At 37.1% G+C, this 13,519-nt stretch overlaps 1 protein-coding gene across 1 annotated transcript; it reads right to left on the reverse strand.

The window, feature by feature from the left end:
• Positions 1-1,551: 1,551 nt before the first annotated feature.
• Positions 1,552-13,194, reverse strand: LOC140344138 (cytochrome P450 2C8-like). Its single transcript, XM_072431095.1, has 9 exons — positions 12,978-13,194; positions 10,355-10,517; positions 8,917-9,066; positions 7,787-7,947; positions 6,745-6,921; positions 6,144-6,285; positions 4,681-4,868; positions 3,984-4,125; positions 1,552-2,070 (listed from the first exon to the last, which is right to left on the reverse strand). Exons 1-9 carry the CDS (start codon positions 13,155-13,157, stop codon positions 1,889-1,891), a joined length of 1,485 nt encoding a protein of 494 aa, XP_072287196.1. The 5' UTR covers positions 13,158-13,194; the 3' UTR covers positions 1,552-1,888.
• Positions 13,195-13,519: the final 325 nt, after the last annotated feature.

Here is a 13,519-nt window from a genome sequence, read left to right on the forward strand (position 1 = left end):
CACTTGATGTGACCCCTATAGCTTAAAATTATTTTAAATAAATGTTTGTTACTAGTAGCTATGATAGTCTCCTATGTAACCTGAACATTAAGGAGATATGAAGGCCTATGATGGGTATAAACATATTCAGCCATGGTTGGCTAATCTTTTCCAAGGGGCCCCCAACAGCCTGGACTTACAACCTGTTCTGAACCAAACAGGTCAGTTCACACTTCTTCTTTGTTTAAATTGCCACCCAATTGATTTATGAGCATAGCTTGAGAAAGAGCATAGGATGCCCTTCTTTTGTGTGTCTAATAATCAACAAAGCATATGATGAATAATTTGACATACAGACTTAACTGTCCCAATATATATATAGAGGACTGATCATTTAATATGTAGCTGTAGAATCTTGAAAATAATTTCAAGGACTGTAAAGCAATCATCTGAACATATCACTGTGTTGAATGACACATTGGCCCTGATTGTTTAAAGCTCTCCAAGGCTGGAGAGAATACACTTTAGTCAGTGAAGCTGGGTGATCAAACAAACCTTGAATGGATCTTGTCCAGAATTGAAAACAGTTGCTAACAAATAGCAAATGACGAGGTTTTCACGATCACCCAGCTTTGCTGATGAAAGTGTATTTTCATAGGCCTTGGAGAGCTTTATAAAATCAGCCCCAGTGTCTCAAGAACATTATACTCCAAGATTCTTTGGTATGAAAATATTTAAGTGAATGGAATGAACTTGCCCTAGTCATGGCTATCTCTCTTTTGTTGGGAAACATAAAAGCAGGTGACAGCAGGCTACTAGGCAGCCAAAAATACAAAGGTTTTGAATGTGGAGTGACTTGGAATTTGAAGTTGAAGAAACATTCTGGAAAAAAACTATAAATGCAAACAGGCAACTGGCAGTGACTGGTACAGAGGTGTCTCAAGGGTGAGGCATCTTAGATGATCATCTAAGTCAGGGGTGTCAAACTCTCCGCAACATTCTTTTTTTGTCCCCCAAAGGTATCCTAAATATGAATTGCAGCTGGCCCACCACTGCATCAAAATAGCACTGCTACAACGCCTATGCGTTTTGGACTGTTTTATAGACGCAGGGAATTGTAGTAGCGGTGCTATTTCAGTTTCAAGTTTGGCGACTTTGTCTAAGTTGTTAATTTTGGCCCACTGTGAATTTGAGTTTGACACCCCTGATCTAAGGCTATGATTTGAAACTCCCTCTGGCCCACCCCAGCCATGTCAGTAGAGTTGGACTACGTTTGAAATCATTAGCCGCCCCTGGGGCTGCTTATTCCACAGACAGTCTTCCATGTGGGTATGGTCTCCAATCTACTTCTTAATATAAGAACAAGTAGAGAGAATAAACCTTTCATTGGGATTTGTTTACCAATAGTATAAAAACTGAAAGATGTTCTGACCACTCCTTTTACTACAACTGAAACCAATAAGGGGGTACATTATTTTTATGCTGCATAATGGAGAAGAAAATTTTAGGCTGCAGAACTGTCCCCTGCAGCATTTCAAATGAATACTTTTAGACTTTTGTAATAAAAAAAGATTAGTTTTACCAGGATCTTTATTTTATATTCTGAAGTGTTTAACATCAATTTATTCACATCCCCAGCTATAGCAGATCCCACAATTACATAGATTTGGAAGAATGTAACACAAACATGGGATGAACGTACAAAAATACATCAAATGATGCACCTTATTTGAATTATATTCAGAATCCCAGAAGGTGCTTTTGATGAGGCAATTTTGTTTGTGGAACTTTAAAGAAAGAATGATAAAAGTCATTAAGTTATTGCAATAATATTTACATCTTGTAAAGTGATAAGTGCGCAAGAAATAAGAACAAGATATTCAATGACATCAGTGAATACAAGGGTCTCTCAGCGAGGCACAGCCAACATCTCGTATTTGCGAGGTCTGGAACCATTTGTGTTGGGTTCTGGTGTAATTTCTATGTACTTCCTGTCCACAGTAGGCATCAGAGTAAACCTTTGCAGAATGGTTGTAAAGAAGAGAAAGAGTTCCATGCGAGCCAGACCTTCCCCCATACACACACGTTTTCCTGGTTAAGTTAAGAGAAAACACATCAAGAACTAGGCATTATTCAAAGACTTGCTTTTTGTGTTATTCATTTTGAGTGTTTTTATGTAAAGTAACAATGACCTTCATGTCCAGTTTTACTGTTTGTCCCCTCTAAATTCATAGTTCACTTGGTTCAATGGAACCCTGTGTTCTATTTCGGCACACATTTAATTCATCTTATTTTTTTTTTTTAATTCTGGGAAAAGTAAGGGATAAAACATCAAATTACTTTATATTGTCTAAGTTCAACTAGGGAGATTTTCCCATTACTTCTTGTCCTGGATGTTCCACAAGAAATAAGCAAAAAGGCGAGAAGACTAACATGTTGTTATGACTTTACCTTACGGGGGGGAGAACCTTGGAAGTTGATGTTTTGTTGTGGTGTTTTTGTGAATAGTGGGCAGAGTGACTTGAAGTTGAAGTAGAGCCTGAAAAAACCTTGTTGCAGAAAGTGAGTTTGAAGCTAATCGTGCACATTTGGTGGGGGTTGCGGGCAACAACCCCTTCTGTGGATCCCAGCTGACCAGTAAGTTAACCTCTACTGAACTGTTTGCCAATTGGTGCTAGTTATTGAAGTGTCAGCGCACATTTAAAGAGAGGAGTGCCTGGCCCACTGATTTCTTCAAGGACCTTCTGGGCCTGGATCCCAAATAAAGAGCCACAATTCTGCACTGACAGTCTTACCCAGGCACTTTATTAAACTTTTTCCAGCCAAATTAAGATTATGCCAAAAAAAAAAACTGGCATTAAATGTTTCATTCTACAACACACCATAACATTTGTCTATGTTGGAGGATGTATCCTTGACTCTTGATCTGGTGACAGCTGGAAAAACTTTGGGTTTTCCATTCATTTTCTATCTCCCTGACAATGGTCAGCAGGATAAATAAGGAGGGTAAATTTCCACTTTAAAATGTGACCTGTCATTACATTTGCACTGATGATATATTTATGTATTTATAGTATAAATTTGATTGTCAGTTGATATTTATAAACCATGCATTGCTGTAGTAATTGTTTAAAGAAAGCAGATATCATTATTTTCTATTGAATACAATTCTTAACTAGCACATAAACTTCAATTTAAAAGACCTCAAAGATACTCTTCATTTTAACTAAGGTCTTTTTTGTCACACTTACCTCTCTCTCTCAAGCCCACCAGTGCCTCTCTCCTGAGCATGCGGGCAGTTTTGACTGTGGGCATGCCTGTGCTCCCAAGCTTTATCATTTTTGCCCATCCCAACACCTAATCAGGAAATAGCTGCCTATTCATCCCTGGCTATTTAGCTATCTCAGACACAGTACTCAGCGTTTGTGCAATGTGTCTCCACTAGTGCTGAACCCCCTAGCTCTGCTGAGCAAGTTCCTGTACACCTGTTGGTTCATTTAGTGCTTCCTCTGCCCAGCTCCTGTGTTAACCCCTTATTGCCTGTTGATTGCCAGCGAACTTATTTGTGCTGTTGCAGTGTTCCTCTCTGTCTGTGGTTTTCCTGTGTCACCTGTGCCTCTGTTGCTTCCATTGTCTCCTATGTTCCCTGTGTCTGCAGTGGCCCCTGTGTCACTGGTCTCTATTTCCTGGATCCCTGCTATTTGACCCCTGGCTTGTGATCAGACCACTCTTGCTTGTTGCCTGCCTTGACCCTGGCCTTCCTTGACAATTCTTCTGACTAGTGATTTGGTACCGTGTATCTTCCTGCCCACCCTGGTGTGCCCAAGAACCACAACCTGGAAGTAACCAGCAGTGCAACATCCTCACCACTAGAGACTCTGGAGAAGACCTGGCTACTGCTTAGACTCTGCACCTTGGGCCCACATTTCTATGTCTATATCTCTTGGACGTTTAGTTATACTTTAAGAATCATCTAAAAAATAATTTAAACTATAACATGATACCTGCTGAAAATGGCATGAAGGCATCATTCTTCTTAAAGGTGCCATTCTCGTTAAGGAAATGTCCAGGGTCAAATTTATCAGGGTTCTTGAACTGTTTGGGGTCCTTGAGGACTGAAGTTAAGATTGGAAACACCAAAGTTCCCTAAAGATTAAATAATGGAATTGGTTAACTCGAAACAGATATAAATTAAGGAAGTATTTTAAAGCCCAGAATGAACACATATCCCAGTTTAGGATTCTCTTAAATAGAAAACGTAAAGAAAGTAAGTTACCTTAATGCAAAGTGCTTTAATTAAAATTTAATTATTTTTATATAATTATTTATTTAGTGATGTAGACCTTATGGGGGACATAGATTAAACAACAAAAGCATTTTTTAAGTCTGCTCTGAGCAACTGTAAAGATGAACGCTTTAGGAAAAGTTTAACTTCACTTCTTCAGGCAATATAAAGATTTTTGCAAAAAAAGGAAAACTGCCTGAAGCATCATCTTTATATATATATTTAGTTAGTCAATAAAAGGTATTGTCTGCAACAACTTTGGTTTTGGCTAACACAGTACCACCTCAGCACCTATCATTCTTAATAAAGATGCCTATCTCTTCAATGCCAGGCATAAATCCAATAAAATTACATCTTACACATTTAGACAAAAGACATTCACATCTAAGACCGTTTTAGAACTCAAAAAAGTGCACCTTTGGAATATGATATCCTCTAAATGTGGTGTCCTTGCTGGCTGCATGGAGTAGCCCTCCAGGTACAATATCAGCAAATCTCTGGATTTCATGGATGACGGCATCAGTATACGGCATTTTACTTCTGTCCTCCACCGATGGACACCGATCACTGCCTATTACATTGTCAATCTCTTTATTGATCCTCTCTTGAGAACACAGAAAGAAAGGATTGAAAAATGAAATGTAAGATGTTGCATCTATTTTTATTATGTGCACAATCAGTGGTAAATCATATGTGTACAATTAATCACAAGACAAAATATGCAGCAAAGCCTGCTAACATAAATGCCTTAGAGGGTGATGGTATAAGATAAATTCTCACACTGTAATTTCATCACTGTGTGTATGTTCTTCACTGATGGTGATAGGGGTGAGAGTTCTGCATATAGATTCCTAAAGACATCACAGCGCTCTGCCTTAGTTCTCATCTCAAGAGCTTTAAGTTCTGATGCATGCAGTGAGCTAACTCTTGTGAGTTGTTATGCAAATGTGAAAAATCCTTGATGGGTGAATGACAGCTTGGAGGAGAGAGGGTGCAGACTTCTCTAGGTAATTGTAGAGCATGAGTAATGCTAAGCCTCTATGTTTAAATCTAATGAGAGGGTTGGGCCAGGGATGGGTCTGCTGGGCCATCAGCAGGGAAATGAGGTGGACTTTATCTGACTTTCTGCAGCTTCTAATGCAAAGATGACAGTATGCAGTTAAATTAGAGTGAGCTATTTCAGAAAAGAGGAGCATGTATAAGGAGGTAATGAAAAGCAAACCCCCTTACAAAGTCTTGCCATGATTTGTCACTGTATGTTGCAAGTATGGTATTTTATGTTGTGAAGTGCCAAACTGCATGATAGTAGACCTGTTTTGGATCATTAACAGAAACTTGTAAACAAAAAGTTTGACATTTTGAAGTGTTGAACTTTTGGCTACAATGGAGTTTCAGTTTTTTGCAGAAAAAAACACCAAAGAAAATTCATGAGTGTATGATGCCAATTTTATTTAGGAAATGTGCTAGAAGGGCCTTTCCAGACCCACAGTTAACTTCAGCTTTCTGCTGTGGATTTAACTCCTGTCCCAAGCTCTCCCATTTAAGTGAATGAGCGTGGTTGGGGCTATTTTTTCACATAGTTGTGGCAAATCGCGGTCTGGTTCCCAAAAGCAATATGTCCCTTTTGGCCATGCAGTTGTTGCCTGTAGATCTGTGCCATGTTTGTTTGCCTGCACTCCAGTTTGCCCTGTACCCAGGAGCTACCAGTTGAGCCATTTGACACTGTACGTCCTGAAAGCCCTAAGCTACATTATCCTGGTGTGGAATTTGCATTCCTAAAGAATGTTATCCTCACTATAACCATATGGTTTAATTTCTACTGACAGGAGTGTACAGCCCGGTAATTCCCAATATTGTTCTGGTAGAAAGGTATAGTTACCTTGTATCTCAGGGTGTTTGAGTAGTATTAAGAAGCCATATCTCAGTGTTAAACTTGTAGTCTCAGTCCCGGCAAAGAACAGGTCAACTACTGTTCCTACTAAGTTATCATTATGGAATTCTGTTTTTGGGTTATTCTTTTCCTGAAAAATGTTTAATTTCAGTGTCATTTTAGCATCCACATAGAACATAAAGCTATCACAATTCAAACAAATTCAGTAAATATCTCTTTTGTCTAACACAATCCCCACTAATCAATCAATTAATTGGCAAAACACCGAATTAACCATGCAGCTTTTACTAAGACGATCATTGGAGAACATGGGTGAAATAGCAAGTCTAGAATGGACTTCTTAAAATCATTTGCTACCCTGCACCAGATCCATTTTCTGGATCTTCCAGGCTTTCCAAAGTCTCTCTTCTCCAGTCTTGGAGAGCTTTATTAAAACAGACCTAATGTATGTATAAGTTACAATTTATTGTCACTTGGTACCATTGAAGTGCTTTCAAACCATGCAGTAAAAGATAAGATCTTCATTTAAAATGTTCCATACATTTAAAAAGAAATCAGACTCCAGAGCAAGAATTGAAAACAAACATACCTCTTCCATTTTTATGAGGAAGCAATCAATGAAGTCACGTGGGCAGTTCTCATCCAATGTCCCTTTGTGCTCATTCACCATATCAATCACAAACTGTCTGAGCTTTTCAAAATTTGGGAGAACTTTCTGGTGGGGTCCAGGAATACGGTTCATTACACTTGGGAACAGGTTTAGAAGCTAAAACAGATTTTTAGTTGATGTGGTAAATAATGAGCAATACATCTCCTTTAAGTTTTAAACAATTCATGTTAAAGTTCTGAACTTTACCAAAACTCTCTGATATCTCTGAGTATTCTTATCCTTTACTAACCTATCACTGTGCTTTTATTAAGTTATCCAACCACTGTTGGGGTATGATTTAAATGTACAAGAATGAAGTTTTAAAAAAATCCTTTTTTAGAAGGTGTACATATACTACTGCAGGACATTTTTCAATGAATACTCTACTCTGTGACTGCATTTTACATCAAATTTATAATCCACAGAGCAATGTGAGGAGCCTGAAGTGTCCTTTTTTAAATCTGGATGTAAGGAAAGACCTGCCACTTAAACTGTCAAAGTCATATGACAAATTTACCTCCTTCTCCCAACACTCATTTTCCCCAATTATTGGATAGAAAGGGCATCAGTTGGTTAAAAGTTTCCATTACAAAAGGTAATGGGAAATCCATAATATTTGAAATGTCACAGCAGTGCTAGGTGAGAGAAATACTTCAAGAGATAAAACTATTCTGTTGGCAAATAACTAGAGATATTCAAACACTTTGGAGAAACTTCCAAGGAACACTACTTAGGTCAACACACCCAAGCACTGATAATATGCAATACATTGTTTTGGGATTAGATATACTTCAAAGGGTTAAATAAAATGTTCATTGGAGCACTGGGGCTTCATAGCACTGGAAACCCTGGTCCAGTGATGACACCGAAGGGCTCTATCTGCATAAAGTTTGTATGGTACTCCTGCATTTATAGAATGTGGAAGCATTATAAATAAAAGCTTATAAGTACACTCATACAATTATACAATATTTATATTTACCTGGCCCAATTTGGAGTTCAGAATGGTCACTAATTCTTGAAAATAGGTCAGAAGGGTCATGAACTTCTCATCATCGTAGTCAAATCTCTCTCCGAATACAATGGAGCAGATGACATTGGACACAGCCAGTCTTAGCAGATGAATTGGGTCAATTGGCTTATCTGTTATTACACAAATAGAAATACTCAGCATTTTCCTTCCAAAAACAGTATTCAGATTAAGTCAATCACTGGTTTGCCATAACCAAAATAGGAATAATTTACTAAAGGTATAAAATGTTCACTATGAATTTTCACCTTGCTTAATGAAAGAAGTGAACAGTCTTCAATCAACCAATTAAGTAAATCAACCTCATCATTTTGTTTGTCATATTGGTTTGAAATGCAGAGCTGTAACCATTTCCTTGTGGGTTGAAATTCTATCCTCTATGGGGAATGCCACTTCAGTTCTCTTTAGTGATGTAGGAGACACTCCACAATAACTTACAAATAAATTTGATTGTTCTATTTTCCTCCATATCATGGCTAAAGAGACTAATATTAAATGTACAAAATGTTTTGATTTTCTGTTTCCCACATACATTCTTTTAACAAATGTACTTCTTTGATTATAATAATATACATTGTTCAATTATAAGGGTTTTTTATTATGTTGGCCTATGTTTTTATTGAATACTTGTTATATCAATTGTTGGCCTAAAGTTCTTGTCCAAGATTGTAACTGTGAGTTGGGGTTTAATCCCCAGAAGGCAAAAAATTGCAATTATATCCATATAACAGCCACAATTAATGTACTTTTTGTATCACATGCCAGTCATTGTGTTTCTAAAGAATATTATTCTCATTTTTATGCAAGGAGTGTACCTGTACAATGATCACAGGGTGACAATTTCCCCTATTTTTCAGATAGATAGATATATAGACAGATGGATAAATGTGATAGTGTTAATTTATATTTTATAATCTAGAAACATCATGGCTACATAGGATTACGTGTCACACTAGCCTAGCAACCTCAAACTTTGGATTTGGTAAAAATGAATAGTTTTGATCAAATGAGTGGAGAATTGCATGCAAAAGATTATTAATGGTGACCATTGTGCTAATTTAGCATTATCACTATCTACCTACCTTTGATCTTCATGAATCTGTCCCTGAGACACCGAGCTTCTTCTTGAATTCTCTCCTCCACACTTCTCTTCCCCATTCCAAAATTTCTCAGTGTTGTGAGGGAAAATCGACGCAATGTCTTCCATCTCTCTCCATTACTCATAATCACCCCTGTTAAAATAGGTATTTTTTTTGTTTTTTTTTACAAATTTTTTTAGGACTCCAAAAAATGAACACAATTTAATTATTGAATTTTGGGCCCTTTGTATTTCATAATGTCCTCAGCATGACTTTCATACTGATAACTATATATACTATTATATATTTTTTTAGAATTATATAATGTATGTAATTTTAAAAGTTCATGTAAATCTTTCTTTTCTTTATTACAACAAATCAACCCTGTAATGTAAACAAATAGTAGAAATTTCTAAGCTGCTACAATACAACTGAAACTTAACTCTAGAGTCTAGAGATTTTTTCAAAGATTAAAAACTTCACACTAAAAGATAGAGATGCCTTTTTTAAAGCTTTTTAAAGCTTGTTAAAGGTAAAACGGTAAAACTTAAAGGTAATTTCTATAGTCTAAGCAGAGAGGCACCTTAAAGCGTACCTAAACTCAAAATTTCACTTTACATAAAAGGGTAGACAGTCCGTTTATGTAAAGTAAAAATTGTGTTTGTTTGTTTATTAAGTGCAACACCCTTTTTTTAATAAAAAAAAAGGTGCAGCACTGCACCCTAATTCACCTAGGCGATCGAGAATGAATGGGAGCACAGAGCCTCCTGGAATGCCTATGTCACGCATCCTGGGAGGCTCTTGGGAGCATCTTGGGCATGCGCAGAAGGAGCCTTTTAGTGAAAAGGGAAAAAATTGCCAATCACGCATGGGCAGGGGTCGGGTGACATAGGAAGAAGAACCCGGAAAAAGTAGTGAAGATGGCTGCGCCCGTCATGCCAGCTCGGAGACGGATGCCGGGATGACACGGGACCTGATGGAAGTTTTTTAAGTTACTTTGCCTTTAAGTGTGAAATACAAGGACCAATCTTTCCCCTGTATTAATGACAGGATTTTTAGGGACAAGTGTTATCACTGTTTTGATTTCTGCATCTATGACTTAGCCCCTAATGCCACAATAACAACATTATAAGCATGTTGCCACTAAAGTACATTTGATTCTACCAAGAGGAATGAGTGCAGTCATCATAGTTTATTACTAACCAGAGTAATTTTTAAAAAAGGAAAGTTTGGTTCCTTGTATGTGCTTCCATGTCTGATATTATTATTATTAGAGTTTACCTTTAATATAACCTTGCCATTACATTAATTACAGCTGTAATGAGTGTCGTCAGTTTAAATTCATCTAAATTATTTTATGTGATTTATATGGTACACATGTATCAACAAGGCATATATACCAAGTTAGTCTCTAAAGAAAACTTAGGTTTTAGCATCTTACCAAAATCCTTAAAGAATAATTCTAGCAGATCCATGCCGCCTCTTTCACTAAACACATCACTGCGATCAACCAGAGCTTCTTTTACAGCTTCATATCCAGTCAGCATGACTGCTCGACTATTGGCCAGGTAAATTGTATACACAGGTCCATATTCTTCACCTAGCTGTGGATAGAGATTTGTGTTTTTAATTAGAGTTGTAAAGATTCAAATAAGCTGATAAAGAACTGTGAACATGTGGCCCTCTGTACTTCTAACAACCGCCTTGATGTCTTAAATCATAGGCATGGATATATGTGTTTACAAGAGCAAGGCAAAGAGATAATCTTTCTGCTCTCACTTACATCAATGAAGTGTCAAGAACCCATTACGGCCTTTTTTATGTAGCACTAACTGCTGTACAAGTGGCAAAACTTGTTAAACCCTGGTGTCTTGGTGCATGAAAATACAACAATAAGGCTCAGTCAGGGGTTCTTATCTAGGGGTACCTATTCAACAGGTGGAGATTGGGAGAGAAGGATAATTTGGCAGGATACTCAAGATGAGATAGGATAAAGAAATACCCTCCAAAAATCTAGTCAAAATCCCTATCCCTATGAGATGGAATCATCCAAAACCACTCACATGAGATGCCTACCATTTCCTGACAATTCCATCAAAATACCATTTCCTGACGTAAGTATTCCACAGAGGTGTTGCCTACTTGCTCTCAGTGTATACTCTTCAGCAGAAGACTTGACCTGGAAACTGGTCAGCTTCTTGACTCATTTCTTTTTGAGGATATGTTGTAGAATGGGTCATGTGTAGGCCCTTTGTTAGGAGGGCAAAGACAGGACAAGTGAGGACCTTCAAGTGTCCTAAAACCTTTGTCATTCTATCTATTGTGGATGTTGCCACCTTGGTATCTATTTAGATTGTTTAAAGGTTTTAACACAAATTATTGAACATTTCTATGTTAAGTTTGTTCCTGGAAACATCTTCAGAGGGTTTTGTTCTGCAGCAGCAAGTGAATTCAGCATTACAAATTTAAAAGTGCATCTAAAGCTGAAAAGTCTTTCTTTTATTAGATTTTTTAGATAAAGTAGGGAAGGGTTAAAACCACTATCACAGTTTTTATTTGTGTTCTGATGTCACAGAAACACAACAGCAAATTAGAATAAGTCTTTCCATTCTAGAAAGTTTTCCAATAAACAGGTGTTCCCATTGGCAGATTTCACTTCTTCTCCTGTGCTGGTGGCAGCGCAAAATGTATGGATCTCTTCCAATTTTATGATCCAGTGACAAGGGTCACCAAGACAAACAGTCGGAATGCAGACAGCAATATAAACTTGACAGAGGATCTATACTTATACTATACAGGTAGTCCCTGAGTTACATATAAGAGAGGGACTGTAGGTTTGTTCTTAAGTTGAATTTGTATGTATGTCAGAACAGGTACATTATTTTAATAAATGCAATTAGGACAGATGTTTGTCTCAACATGGTATTAGACGTGGTGTCAGTTACTGTATAATATCCTCACTGTGAGTTATTCACAACAAAAGCGAAAACAAAACAAAAGAAAAATTATGGAGCCTAGACATTAATTAACTTCTGGAGCAAGCTGTGCTTTATTATGGAAAAATAAACAACTGCAGAGTTTGTCTTGGTCTATAAAGAGTTTCAAGATGCTACAGAAAAGCTCATCGCTTAAGATCACCCACAACCTCAGCTGTGTTTAGCAAAAATTTCTTCTGCAACTTATGCAAACTGCCCCCCTCCATCAAGCCTCTGTCCTGCACACGAGCAAGCAGGGGAAGCCCTGTTCGTATCTAGGAGTCTTTCGTATGTCGGATATACATAAATTGGGGACTACCTCTACAATAATCCTTCTATACTTTAGGAAACTGAATGTCAGAATATATTTACTGGAACACTACCAAATGAAAAAATGTATATGGAAACACTATAAATGATTCTTCTGAAATATACATTTTGATGACTTCTATAAATTTGAAGTTTAAAAATTTTTTTTTTCAAACCTACGAAATATTAAAAACTAAAAAAATAAAAAAATGCATTTTAGTGCACAGAAACTCAATATGATCCAAAAAATTTCCCTTATATTGCATGCCAAAAGCAATACAATATAGGTAACACTTTAAAAAACGTTACAGCTCATCAGTTTAGGGTTAACAGTAAATAATAGCTTTTGAATTATGACTCTGGCATGGGTGTGTTGTGCAATAGGTGTTTACATATTCAGGTTTGCTGGACCACCCAACTTCACTGGTGAAAGTGTATGCTCTCCAGCTTTGGATAGCTTTATTAAATCAGGCCCATTCTTGGAGACCTTTATGGAGACGTCAGGTGTAAATTAGTCAGGGGTTTCCAAAAGTCAATAAATGAGTGTGCAGGTAGGGGAATAAACAGGAACCAAGAGAAGCAGTCTAGCTTCCAGTTTAGCATTTTCCCATATGGAGTAGGTCTGCCTAAACTATAGAAGTATTTTTGGTTATTGTCATTTTCACCCTTTCTTTAATATTAATATGCTGTAAAAGAGTGGGGTTTCTTCCCAGATTACAAACAAAGAAATAAATAAATGCATTTTGTTCCTATTTTCACAGCATAATTATATTGGCTTACCTTCACCAAAGACTGTGGCATTTCAGTGGTACTGATCTGCAAAATATTCCCCAGAAGTGGCAGAGGGGTCGGCCCTGGTGGCAAGTTTTTTGTCTTTACATTCATCCACCATTTAATCAAATAAATGAGGAGAGTGACCCCAGAAGCAAGGAGAAGAGTCGTTGCAACATTCACTGCCATTCTGATAACTGCTCTGAATCGTCTCTGTATTGTGATCTCTTGTGCTGCTCTATATATTTGTAAGGTGAACCTTGGCAGCATTCTAATATCATGTGACCACTGAGGACTATCTGGCTGACTGGGTTTGGCTCCATTACAAAATTATTGCATAACGGATTGTAAATATATACTAATGACTACTTAGTACACAGGTTTTTAAATACTATAAAAGTACAATGTACAATATCTGTGCAATAATAGGCAGGGAAGAAAGTATTTCTCATGTTGTATTATTTAGGATTAAATCAAAATGGAGTTAACAAAAACAATAAAAAGTTAGTAAATCCAAAGTGTTTTAAAAACTGCTTTGTCTTTATTATAAC

Source organism: Pyxicephalus adspersus, chromosome Z (genome assembly GCF_032062135.1).
Source record: "Pyxicephalus adspersus chromosome Z, UCB_Pads_2.0, whole genome shotgun sequence".
In the NCBI taxonomy this organism is placed as follows: domain Eukaryota; kingdom Metazoa; phylum Chordata; class Amphibia; order Anura; family Pyxicephalidae; genus Pyxicephalus; species Pyxicephalus adspersus.